Here is a 12,789-nt window from a genome sequence, read left to right on the forward strand (position 1 = left end):
CCTCAGCATGTGCAGCTGAATCTGTGCATATTCATGGTTTGACCATAAGTCTTGCCACATCTTTCTCTCCCCCAAATACCAGCAATTTAGACTGCAAGTTATTTAGGGTGAAGGAATATCTTCTGTTTCTATTTCTCTACAAAATGCCATATATATTGATGGGGCCATACAAAAATGAAGAGCACAGGGGGGAAAATCAATGAGCACAACATACTGAAATGTATTCAGCTTGCCTTTCAAAAAAAAATATTAAAAAACTACAGTAAAGCACAATACCTCAAGAGGATGTTGTCTGGGCCTAAAGTAACAATAGTTGCTTCAGTTGCTTGTAGTGAAATCAGTTTTGCAAGGGCTTCTGATGTTTTACCCTATAAAAGCATAGAGCCACATATGTTAAATTCAAAGTACCACCTAAAAGATTATTGCAAGCAACAAAGTCATATGCAGCACAAGCCATGCTTCTAGCAAATAAATAAGTTCTAAGTAAGTAAAACAGTCTTCTGTTATTCTCCTTGGGATGAAGATGGACTTAAGTGTGGGGGAAGCATGCATTCCGAAGTATTTGTCTTGAAAACAGTGAATGTATATTTAACACAATTCTGCCGCGTACAGAATGGAATACCTGTACTCTCGGATTCCAACAGGCATCATGTAACTGAGAAATAACTGAGCACTAAACTTTTAAGATAATCTTACAAAACTAGCAGCGCCAAGTCTGAGAGTGCTTTAATAAATGCCCCTCTAAATATATGAGCATTTATATTTTTATATTTACCTTGGCCACATGCTCCAGCCATCGCCCCAATGCAATGAATACAAAGAGCATGGGTGGTGTGTCAAAGAAAGTCACAGGGTTGACTTTTGCCCTCTCAACCATTGCAACCAAAAGAATAACAAAGGAGTAGGCAAATGCTATGGTGGTTGCCAAAACGATCAGCACATCCATATTGGCAGTCTTATGCTTCAGTGCTTTGTAAGCTTGGATGTAGAAATACCAGCCACCAAATAACTGCAAGCACAGCAAAATTCACAATTACATTTTGCACATAAACACACTATTGATAACTATATAAGGACTGGAGATCTGTGAACTATCATTCTCCTCCTGGGTTCAGATAATTCTCCCTGGTAGGGTGGCTAAGCAAACAGGCAGCAGACTGCCTAGAAAAATCTGATGGATGCTCAGCTTTAATAGAGAGGCATAGTTGAAGTGTGGAGCTTATTCTTGCATTTTGTTCCATCATAATAAAACTTAAAAGGAACAAGCATTAATATTTCAGATTTTTGTCTAGAGGGGTGGCAATACAGTAAAAGTAACTTAGCCTACAGGGCCTAATGTGCTTTCAGCTAATAAGAACGCAAGAAGATCCTGCTGGGTCAGGCCAATGGTCTATCTAGTCTAGCATCCTATTCTCACAGTGACCTGCCAGATGCTTGAGGGAAACCAGCAAGCAGAAACTGAGCAAAATGGCCCTCTTCCCTCATGTGGCTTCCAGCAACTGGTGTCCAGAAGAACTGCTGCCTCCAAATGTGGAAGGAAGAGCAAAGCCTTTCTGGTTAGTAACCATCAGTAGCCCTCTCACCCATGAATTTCTCTAACCCTCTTCTAAAAGCACCTACCGTATTTTTCACTCCATAAGACACACTTTTTTCCTCCTAAAAAGGAAGAAAAGCAAGGCAGGAGGAGGGACAGACGGCAGCCCCTTCCGCCCCTCCTCTCAGCTGATGGGAGAGCCGCTTACACGGCTCCTGTCCCGGTGTCTCCTCCTCCTCTTTTTGCTCCGGTTCCGGCGTCACCTCGGAGGCGAGGCAAGGCAGCTGCCCGCTATAGGCACGCACAAATATGAAGCTCTCCCTCTCTCTTCCTTCCTTCCTTCCTTCCCTCCCTCTTCCAACTTGAATAAAATATGGGGGGGGGGGGGAGAGGCCAGGTAGGCCCCAACTCACATACCATAATTCAGCCTTTGTCAACCTGTGGGTCCCCAGATGTTGTTCAACTACAACGCCCATCGCCCCTAAGTTTATTAAATAGTTTAGTACAATATTTGATTCAGAATATTTTTTTTCTTGTTTTCCTCCTCTAAAATCTAGGTGCGTCTTATGGTCAGGTGCATCTTATAGAGTGAAAAATACGGCAGCTCAGTGGCCATCACTGCATCTTGTGGGAACAGCATTCCCCAAGGGATAATACGCTGGGGGCTGGATCTAAAATGGGCAGGGCATCCCCTTTTCTTCCCTTATCTCTGTGCCATTCCCCACCCCCAAGCACGCTCAAGAAATTAGTCCAAGGGTTGGCAGCAAGTTTGTCCACCTGCTTTATTCCATATGGTTCATTCAAAGGAATCTTGGCATGAAATTTAAATACTATTACACTAGCATTTGATTTATTCCTACTTGCCTGCACAGGGACACACAACAGAAAGGAGAGCAAATTCATAACAGACAAGCCGGGAAGGATCTGGCGCTCTAAGAACATTGATGAATGATATGCTTCCATTTCTTCTTTGGTCATGTTCGCAACCTTGTGCATGGATGACATCTGGCTGTCTATAACCATCATGTAAATCATCAGTCCCATTACAGGAATGCAGAAAATTAGGCTTACAAGGAAGGATCGTTTCCATCTTAATAAATAAGAGAACAAGATAATAGTGAAGAAATCATAACAACATTGAAAGGAAAGTGTTTGACTATGGAGAAAAATTCATGCATCTAGCACCTTGAGCATGACAGGAAGCATTTAGTAGGGTGTATGATTCACTTTAATGGAAGGTCTCCCCCAGCCCATCAATGTAAGTTGCAGGTGCAGCAGGAGGCTAGGGTTTAAAGACCTCTAGCCCAGGATCCTGATCCAGACTGGCCCTCATGCTGGCAGTCTACTGGGAAAAGAAGAACCAAAGGGAATCTTTTTTTGCTCAATGCAAATTGCAATTAGGCTGTGTGTACTCTATTGGCTTTAAAGAACATGTGAAGTGCATTTCCACAGTTCAAAGAATTTTGGGCGTTGTAGTTACAATTCCTTTAACTAAATACAGGGCCCTGAATTCATTGAGGGGGGAAATGTGCTTTAAAGGTACAGTGTGTACACATCCAAAGTGAATGAAAGAGAATATTCATGAATCATGGACTGATAGGAACATGCAGTCCATTGAAATGCTTCTGAGGAAATAGAGCTCTTTGGAAGCAAAAGGTTCCCCAGCCCTGCTTTATAACAGAACTGCATTCTGGATTCTCACAGAAGGAATCAAACATCTTGTATGGGATTGGAGTACGGATAAAAGAATACTCACTGCCTTATCTCCTGTTTGTGATCTAAGTGACTAGCAGATCTATCTTTCTTCACCAGCACAGCATTAAATCCTAAATTCTAAAAAAAAAAAGAGGGGGGGGTTAGATTTATTGTAGTGTACAAATGTTGCAGTCAGTTTTGAAAGCTAGGGGAAAACACATTCAGAGCGCAAGAGAGCAGATCCCTCCCACAAAGCTGTTTCAAAATGTTAGAGGAGTTTTAACTGTATTTCAGTAAATGATGCAAACATTTGACTCAAGCACATCATGCTTCTTGAGGATACCATGCAGTTGTCTGGATATCTGCATATCACCTGTGCATATACTGCTAATAATAAACACCTTAAAAACATGGTGCTGTACAATATGCAACATAAAACAATGTACACCTACCTACAGGAAGGTTTTGGCCAATCTAAACCAGAGATGGGGATCCTCTGGTCTGCAGGCCAAACCTGGCCTGCCAGTCATCTCCCTTTGGCCTGCAAGCCTGTTTGGAGAGGCCATACACACCTCCCCCATACCAGACATCATATATGACATCAGTTGTGAGGCAGGTAAGAGCAGAGCTTCAAAAGAACCATCAGGATCTTAAAGTGGGCTCTCACATGTTCCTTTGCTTGAGCGAGGCATGCTCCCAATGGCCCATCAGCTGAAGGAGGGAGTAGTAGTTCCAGTCACTGGAAACTGCTTCTCTCTCTAAGCCTCCCTGCACAGCTAATTTCCACATCTGACATCCTAGGAGAAAAGGAGCCAGACGGGGTGGTTTGCAAATCTTCCCATGTTTTTCCTTTCAACTTGCAACGTCAGGATTGGAGACCAGTGGGGAGGCTCACAAACAGGCTGCGGTAATTTTCTCTCACTCCCATTCACCTGTCCCACTGCCCCGTGTGGGAAGCAACGGAAAGAAGCCTGCATTTTAAAGTTATCTCCTTCTCTGGCTTCACACAGCAGCAGCAAGAGGGGGAATATTTTAAAATGCAGGCTTCTCTCTTGTGTGTCCTTGAGCAGCTGCTGGTGCTCCAGAACCCTGCAAGGGATGCTCATAGGTGGGCACGACAACCCAACAGTCAATCACAGTGTCATTATATGACATCCTGTGATTGACCAGAAAATGAGGCCCCCAACTGTCAGATTGGCCCATGAGGCCTGTGGAAGAATGTGGCCTGTGGAACAAAAAATGTTCCCTGTCCATGATCAAAGCAGACAAACATGAGGAAATAAAGATGGAAGCATGAAGAAAGAAAGGTAACTGAAAAAGATAAGAGTTGTGGGAGCAAGACAGGGACAGAGACAAAGTCTCCAAGATTACAATTATCTTTATACTGGTATCTTTACTATCCACAATGGGCCCAACAATCTTCAGCTGCAAAATATGTTCCACTAACACGGTAGTATTTATATGTGAAAAATGAGCCATCAAATTGCTACATTCACAAGACTACTTACCTCTATAATCCGTATAATATCTCTTGGGCCAACTATCTCAGGATCATACTTAATATGTGCTTTATTTGTTGCAAGTGCTACAGAGCTGTACAGAATCCCTTTTGTTTTCATAAGCGTGGATTCTATTTTATGAACACATGAGGCACATGTCATTCCCCTCACCTGTTAAAACAAAAGGTTATTGTTTGCAGAATATTCTCTCTTCAGAGATAATTTTGCATGCATCATAAATAAGTAAGTTGATAAGTAATTCCAATCGGAAGATGGCACTGTTCCCAGTCAATGACCCAAAATTGCACTAACTTTATTTTACTGATTCTGTAGCACAACTGTTTCACAGTGTTATTTTAATTTACATAGTACACCAAGTATTTCAGAAGGAAGGCACAATACTTTTTTATAAACCGATGCACCTTAAAGTTGTAAATATTTTTTTTATTTTACTTGTTATCTTTTATAAACCACTTCAAGGTTTTTTTATAATCAAGCAGTGTATAAATGTTGTGAAATAAATAAATAAAGTATAAACGTAAACCTAGCTGGCCAGCAGAGAATACTGTTGCTCAATTGTATTATGAATCAGACACACCAAAATAAAATATAAGCTTGAGCTGCTAAGGCAAAGGGCTCATTCACACTTACCTCTACCCCCACGCTTTCAAGGCACATATCTGCACTTTAAAGCTTCATGTCCAAGACCATTCCCCCCCACCACCACTTTCCCTAGGAAAACCTGCTCCTTAGCACTGACTTAGAACAAATGGCAACTTGGGTTTTCTGTGGGATGCCTTTTGCTCCGATTCTGCAGTCTGGAGAGGGTTTTCATGGAGAAAGTGCCAACAACAACAACACTCTGACACAGAGCTTTAAAGGATGGACTTGTGCCTAGAAATGTGGCACAAATGGGCATGAGATCAGACTTCTCCTCTCTTAATTCCGCCCCCCTTTTTTATACTGAAAACTTGATTACCGTATTTTTTGTCCCATAGGACGCACCTAGTTTTTTGGGGGGGAAATAAAGGAAAATTTTTTTCCTTCATTTCCCCCCCAAAACGAGGTCGGGGAATCCAAACCAGGTCGGGGAACAGCGGGATGGCGGCGCTCCGCCTCCCCGCTGTCCCCCGAGCTTGTGGGGCTGCCCGATGTCTGCCCGAAGCGCGGGGCGCTCTGCTTCAGCGCTCCCCGCGCTCCGTACAGCAGGCTGCTATCCGCAGCCTAGGGAGCCCTGCGGGAACTCCCGCGGGGTCCCCAGGCTTGCTGATAGCTTCCTGAAGCCTGTAGAGCGAGAGGGGTCGGTGCGCACCGACCCCTCTCGCTCTCCAAGCTTCAGCGAAAGCCTGCATTCGCCCCATAGGACGCACACAGATTTCCCCTTCATTTTTGGAGGGGGAAAGTGCATCCTATAGGGCGAAAAATACGGTAAATGTTTGCTGCCCTAACACAAGCTGGCATGGAGGCTGAGTTTAAATTTTAAGAATTAGCTTCACTCCACCCCTGCTACAGTCCTGACAAAAATTGTTCCATACAGACACCAAGTGTCTCTAGCTAATGGCTGGAGCTTGCCAAGTAGTAATCTCTCTGACATACACTCTCTCACACATGCAAAGGAAAAGGAGGTGGGGGAGATAAATTACTCTAAATGCTTTTGGAATCACAGTTACTTACACACAATCTGTAGAGGAATTTTCTTTAATTAACTCTGTTTGTATGAAAAGCTCACTAGGTAAAATGGCTGAGTGTTAAGTGGCATTGATTATTAAATTATTTGCTTACGACAAGTTCCAGGGTGCCATCTCCTTCATCATAGTTCTCCAGAACTGTAGCTCCAAAGCCCAGGTCCCTAATCAATTCTGCTACAGCTGATGGCTGGATGATGGAAGGATTATACCTCACTTCTGCCTTCCCAGCCATTAGAGCAACAAGAACAGAGTGTATTCCTAGAGACACAAGGCCACACAAAGGAACATTACATAAAGAAATTAGGAGTGTAATATACAGCGGGATGCTCTTGCTCACCCTTCCGCAATCAGATAGTCTTCAGATGTTATGGACCACCACTCCATTGATGACTGGGGATTCATGGGAGTTGTAATTCAAAACATCTGGGGAGTACCCATTAGGGAAGGCTGAGTTGTGCCATATACCTCTATACAGATTAGGCCATAACAGCAATACTGGAACATAATAGGTATTACATGCAACAGCTAAAGGAGCCAACTTATTCACAGAATGTGGTCTGGCTCTAATTTGAGTCAAGGTAAAGGCTTTGATAGCCACCTTGATTTTTTGAACAGGTAGACAAGCTATAAATGCTAGAAAGGATAAATAACTACTTCTCCACATTCCACTTCACTTCATATATTCAATGTAGATTAAAGTTAGAAAAAAAGGTGAATATGGTTTTTATGCCCATTACAAATAAAGTATACAATATTGTTTAGTGTGGAAGTTCCCAATGCAGCACCTATGGGAACCACAGTGTCCTCAAACAACCACCCTAGCACCCTGCCAGTCCATATCCTCTTCCTAATTTCTAATGTATTACACGTCTTTAGGCACCAGGCAAAAACATTCTTCTTTGGCCATTAAACAATCTACGACCTTTTAAAAGTGGGGGAGGGGGAACTGTTATTAAGATTCTTTCTGTGATTGTTTTACTGTTTTTTATTATTATGCTCTGTAAATTATGTTTTTAATGTTGTACACCGCCAAGGGATCTTCAGATAAAGAGCGGCATATAAATTGAATATATAATAATAATAAACCCCTGCAATGAAGGGGAAAGATACAGTCATTGCGCTGCTGCGACAGCAGTGCCTTTGGATCCTCTTTCAGATCTTTTTTGAAAGGCAGCCACTAAAATGCACTATCCTATTTCTTGGCCACTAGCCTTTAAGAGTTTAGAGAGGGAACAAAAACTGATAGCTGGCAGTGAAACATTATGGATTCCACCTTCTATTTTCTGCCACAAGAGACACAGAGAAGACTAGAAGATTGTTACGTCTTATGGTAATGAATGGCAAATGCTACTAGCTCTTCTCCTGCCAAAGGATGGCATTCACTCCCACAACATATCACTCCATTTCTTCATCCCTGCTAAAGATGCAAGCCTTAGAATTTAAACTGTATAATCAGAATCCCTGAAGGGCCTACATATTTGCGTCACCTGAGCTTTAAATGGTCAGGTTAAGCATCACTAAAATGGTGTCAGGGAACTTAAATCCATTTTACTAATGTATATCTCACCATCTTCTCTCTTCAGATTCCTTTCAATGTTTGCCACACAGGAAGCACATGTCATGCCAGTGACTTGAATGTAGCACTTGGAAGGCGCACTTGCATCCTGCTTATTGTGGACGGGGGAGAGGTTGGAGTGAGCTTCCATTTTGAAGTGTTTATTATCCTGAGATTCTGCCAGCCTTTCTTGTGAGGGCTGAGTTATTAGCACCAAAGGTTCTGTACTTGTGGGACCTAGGAACAGAAAAGAATAATTTTAATGTGTTTGAACAACTGCTGCAACTATGTTAGTCCCAAGGACACTGGATGCATTCATTTCACATCTGAAGGAGCTAAAAATACCAGCTCTCTCAGTCTACCTTATTTCTAGCTGAGCCCAGAAGATACCTTTGAATTTGAGAAGCAGAGAAAATAGCAAATCCCATGCTTCCTAACTGGAAAATTACCCTTAGGATATCCTTTCCAGTTAAACAGAAGCCATTAGGTATCTCTTCTCTTTAGGGGGCATGCTTGCTTTCTATATGTATGCTCTAGAAACATGTGCTTCAAACAATTGTTTTGTGTTCCTGCTTATTATCTCAGAGTATCTGTAGTGTTGTGAGTGGCTGCTAGCCTTTATGTTGAAACACTACAAATATTCTAAGATAATAAGAACATGAAACAATTGTTTAAAGCACATGCTTGTAGAGCATACATGTAGAAAGCAAGCATGTAGAGCTGAAGGAGGGGCATCTTCCCAGATCTTTGAAGACATCAGCAACTTTCAATCAGATACACCATACCATGTGCAATCTCATAGACCTATTAATTTCAGTGGGGCTATGCAGAACAACATATTGTTGGAATGTACACAATGGGGCAGACCTGCCCATGTCCAAATCAGCTGCCTTTAATGACACCCAATATTTCCTTTCCTGTGTCCCCACCCCCAAAAAACTAGGGTGAGTGACTCCTGGTTAGGCCATTTCAGAATCAGTATTAAGAGATTATAATTACCATATGGATTTGCACAACCCCCTCCAGAGAAAGCTACCTTTCAAAATAGCAGTTGGATTTGCGCTATAAGCATAATTTAAAGAGCATTCACCTGTTAAGGATGCATCAAAACCCATATCCTCAATGCCATTCCTTAAGTCATCTGGAGAGGTCTGCATGGGGTCATATTCTATAGTCCCATTATGGTTCAGAAGAGACACATGTATTGCCTTCACACCTGGCTTCTGGGAAATTACTCTCTCAATTGACTGTACACAAGAATTGCAGGTCATTCCTTCTATATTTATCACGGTGATGCATGTCAAGGGATGGTGCATGATGCTGTTGACAGCTCTTGGAGATTTCAGCGGAGATTTAGGTGTGTTCAGAAGTGCAGCATTTTCATGTCCGTCAAAAAGGCTGACCTTAAAAGTCTCTGGGGATACTGCTTCTATGGCTCTTCTCAGTGCACTTATGCTGATTAGGCTGGGATTGTACTTTACAATGGCAGACTTTTCCTCTAAAGAAACCGCTATACTAGTTACTGCAGGGAGTGCTGATATGCTGCTTTGAATATTGAAGACACATGAATTGCAGTGCATGCCATCAACTCGGAATGTTATGGTCTTCAAACATTGTGTGTACTCTGGAGATTCTTGCGGAGCTTTTTCTGAGCATTTGGTTTGTGTGTTCTTCAGTCGCTCTACATCAATAGCACCAAGTTTGAGGGGCTTAGGCTGCTTCTTTATCGATGCCATGAAACCAGCAGCTTCTATTTGGTTTTTTATTTCCTCCGATGTGATGAGATGAGGCTGATAAACCACCACAGCTTCCTGATTGTCCAGGGAGACTAGAAGATAAATGGTGAATTGTTAGTATGTTTCCCTAATGGTGTTTCACCTAAAATTCTGGTTTCCCCCGCCATGTTAGCAGGCTAATCCAACCTCTTGCCCACCTCTGAAAGGTCTGCTGCCACTGGCAAGCCAGGTGGGGAAAGGCTGCAAAATCACAGATATACCAGTGCATAACACAGTGTGCAACACAGACGGGTCACGCCTGCAATGGTGGGGTTTAGCTTTCAAAGGGAGAGGAGCACTGTCCCTATGGGAATGTGATAAACTGTGTCATGCAATTGGGGAAGGAGTTCTGCCACCCTCAAATGAGCCTCTGTCTACTAACATAGCTTTGTCTTCTTTTGCTATTAACACCACTCATTCTACAGCACACAACTGCACCACAACAGAAAATGGAAATTGAATATACAGAACTGGGAGGGAATTAAAAGATATGTAACGAGAAAAGAATTATGGAATATTATTTTAACATGTGGTCACAGTGGAAAGACTTTAAAGAAGAAGCACAGCTGAAATTTATTACTAATAAAAATAATTAGGAACCCTTATTGGACTTTTCAAGGGGAAAGGAAATGAATGATTTTGAGAGAGTTGGACTTAAGAGAAATATTAACAGAAAGTGGAGAAGATGGATATTCCCATGAACGTATTAAATAACTTTTTGAAATGAAACTGGCAGATGGAAAATCAGAGAACCTTTTATCTCTCTTTATTGCTTCTTTTCTCTTTCTCTCCTTTTTTAAATTTCCTTTCCTTTGCCTTTCCTTCTCTTTCCTTCCTTCTTTCTGCTTCTTTGTTTTTCTTTTTTCCCTATTTCTTTTGCAGCGGTTTTTGTCTCTTTTTAAATTTACATTAGTTTTCTATATTTTATTGCATTATAATAACTTTGGTAAAAATCTTAATACAGAAAGAAAACTTCCTGGGTACAAAATAAAGAAGCTGGCTTCAAAATAGGTAGTGTGTGTCTGTAAGCCCCCAGACACATGTCTGATCAGTTTGGAGGCATGGTGGAAAGAGTCTCCTCAGAGGCAGAATAAAGTATAAAGGAATATCTCCTTTGTTACAGAATACCTGTCCAGAGGAGGCAGGGGAAGTGGACACATAAAGGGTCCTCTCTATGAACTCTCTGTGTACTAGCCTGTGCTTGTCCAGCAAAGCATGCATTTGTGATTTGGCTGCAAACTCTACACAGAATAGGGTAAAAGAAAGAGTCCACTCAGCTACCTAGTTGGGTATACCAAATAAAGGGTTGCAATACTGGAAAACTCATGGGAAATGATCAAGCAACATATAAGGCCAGGAGAAACCAAACTCTAATCCGTTTTAATTACCTTTAATTCGAGTGACACCTTGCAGTTTGCCAATCTTTCCTTCAATAGTGCTAGTGCAAGAATGGCAGGTCATCCCCTCTACTTTCATCCTTAATGCAACATCGCTTGTTTGGAATAAATTTGAATCTTCAGACATTCCAGGATTTATTTCATGCACTACATTCTCTGAACTGAATTCTGGCACTATTTGGTTGATCTGCTTGCCATTTATAATAGAGGAGACAAATGTTACAACTACAGACTTTCTGTCAGAAGAGCTTTTCACATCCAAGATGCCCTTGGTTTGCAGGAGGTTGGTACGGATTTCTTCACATGTTAATGCTGATTGAGCTGGTATTGTAAGAAAAATGGTGTCTGCTAAAACAGGTTTAGAGTTTGCATTAGTAAGTGTAGCATCAAATCCCATGTCATCTATAGCTTCTTGTAGTGACTCTGGAGTTTGCTTTTTGGGGTTATAAATAATGGCTGCATTCTTATTTTCCAGTGAAACCTTGAAGGGAAAGCAGAAAAAGAAAAAAAGAAAAAACATGTTAGACAACTTTGCCAAACAAAGATTAAAATCTCAAGGTGGCATTAACATATCAGGCAGCTTTGTCCTATTATAGTGACACCCTGCACGTGATTCCACTCATCTGAGAAGGAAGTGTAAGACTGTACCTATTAAACCACAAATTAAATTGGATTTATCTGTAAGACAAGATGACTGGCTACAAGATGAGTCACAATAAAAGTGGCCAGATTCTTTCTGAGTATCACTCACATAATACAGTATAAATTTCTCACACAGCACTTTCCAAAGTGCCCTAAGCATACATAACACTCTACATACAGCGATGATTATACTAATCCCATGTTGCAGTGTCCCTTGCACTGACCAGGCTTGAAATGAAACTCTACAGGTTAAAAGGTTAAAGAGAGAAAGAAAAGAGCTGGTATAGACTTAGAATAACTGAACTGTAGAGTTCAAAGGGATCCTGAGAATCACCTAGTAGTCCAACCCCCTGCAATGCAAGAATATCATCACTGACAGATAGCTGAACCTCAGCTTTAAAATCTCCAAGGAAAGAGTGTCCACAACCTCCCAAGGGAGTATGTTCCACTGTCAAACAGCTCTTATAAATCCTTTCTTGTAACTTGAATCCCTTGGTTCATGTCCTAGCCTCCAGAGCAGGAGAATACAAGTTTGCTCCATCTTCCATGTGACACCCATTGAGAAGTCTGGAGATGGCTACCATGTCTTCTCTCAGTCTCCTCTTTTCTAAGCTAAACAAACCTAGTTCCCTCAACCATTCCTTATAATGCTTAGTTTCCAGACCCTTTAATATCTTGATGTGTTTGTCAAGTGACTTCCCACTTGTCCAGATTCATGCTCCCTACTGTCGTCCAGCAGGAGTCCAGTCATATCCTGGGTGGCTCATACTTGGAGGAGTGACCCATGTCACTCTGAACATCTCCATCTGTCTTCAGAGTTACCGTTCCCACCCACCCACCTTGTTCTAGTTCACTGATTAGTGTGATGGTTTCAGCAAGAACTACAACATTTACTCTGAATTTCTCTTCCTTCTCCGAGCCCCATAGAACTGAACTTCTGGTGCCTGACCAGCTAATCAAAACCTGTTCCAGGAAAAACAGCCAAATGATGTGAGTGACAAAGA

At 41.9% G+C, this 12,789-nt stretch overlaps 1 protein-coding gene across 3 annotated transcripts in view; it reads right to left on the minus strand.

Annotated features, from left to right (window-relative positions):
* Window positions 1–12,789, minus strand: part of ATP7A (ATPase copper transporting alpha) — a 47,809-nt gene that overhangs the window by 20,925 nt on the left and 14,095 nt on the right. For all 3 annotated transcript variants that reach the window (XM_080989718.1, XM_080989717.1, XM_080989716.1), the window contains 9 exons: window positions 11,135–11,624; window positions 9,062–9,799; window positions 7,984–8,208; window positions 6,511–6,674; window positions 4,738–4,899; window positions 3,291–3,367; window positions 2,399–2,624; window positions 776–1,009; window positions 277–368 (listed from right to left, as the gene is read on the minus strand). In XM_080989718.1, coding sequence (XP_080845844.1) covers window positions 277–368; window positions 776–1,009; window positions 2,399–2,624; window positions 3,291–3,367; window positions 4,738–4,899; window positions 6,511–6,674; window positions 7,984–8,208; window positions 9,062–9,799; window positions 11,135–11,540 — 2,324 coding nt within the window. In that variant the 5' untranslated portion in view covers window positions 11,541–11,624. The remainder of the gene's footprint in view (window positions 1–276; window positions 369–775; window positions 1,010–2,398; window positions 2,625–3,290; window positions 3,368–4,737; window positions 4,900–6,510; window positions 6,675–7,983; window positions 8,209–9,061; window positions 9,800–11,134; window positions 11,625–12,789) is intronic.

Source organism: Podarcis pityusensis, assembly GCF_964106645.2.
Source record: "Podarcis pityusensis genome assembly, chromosome: Z".
Taxonomy (NCBI): Eukaryota; Metazoa; Chordata; class Lepidosauria; order Squamata; family Lacertidae; genus Podarcis; species Podarcis pityusensis.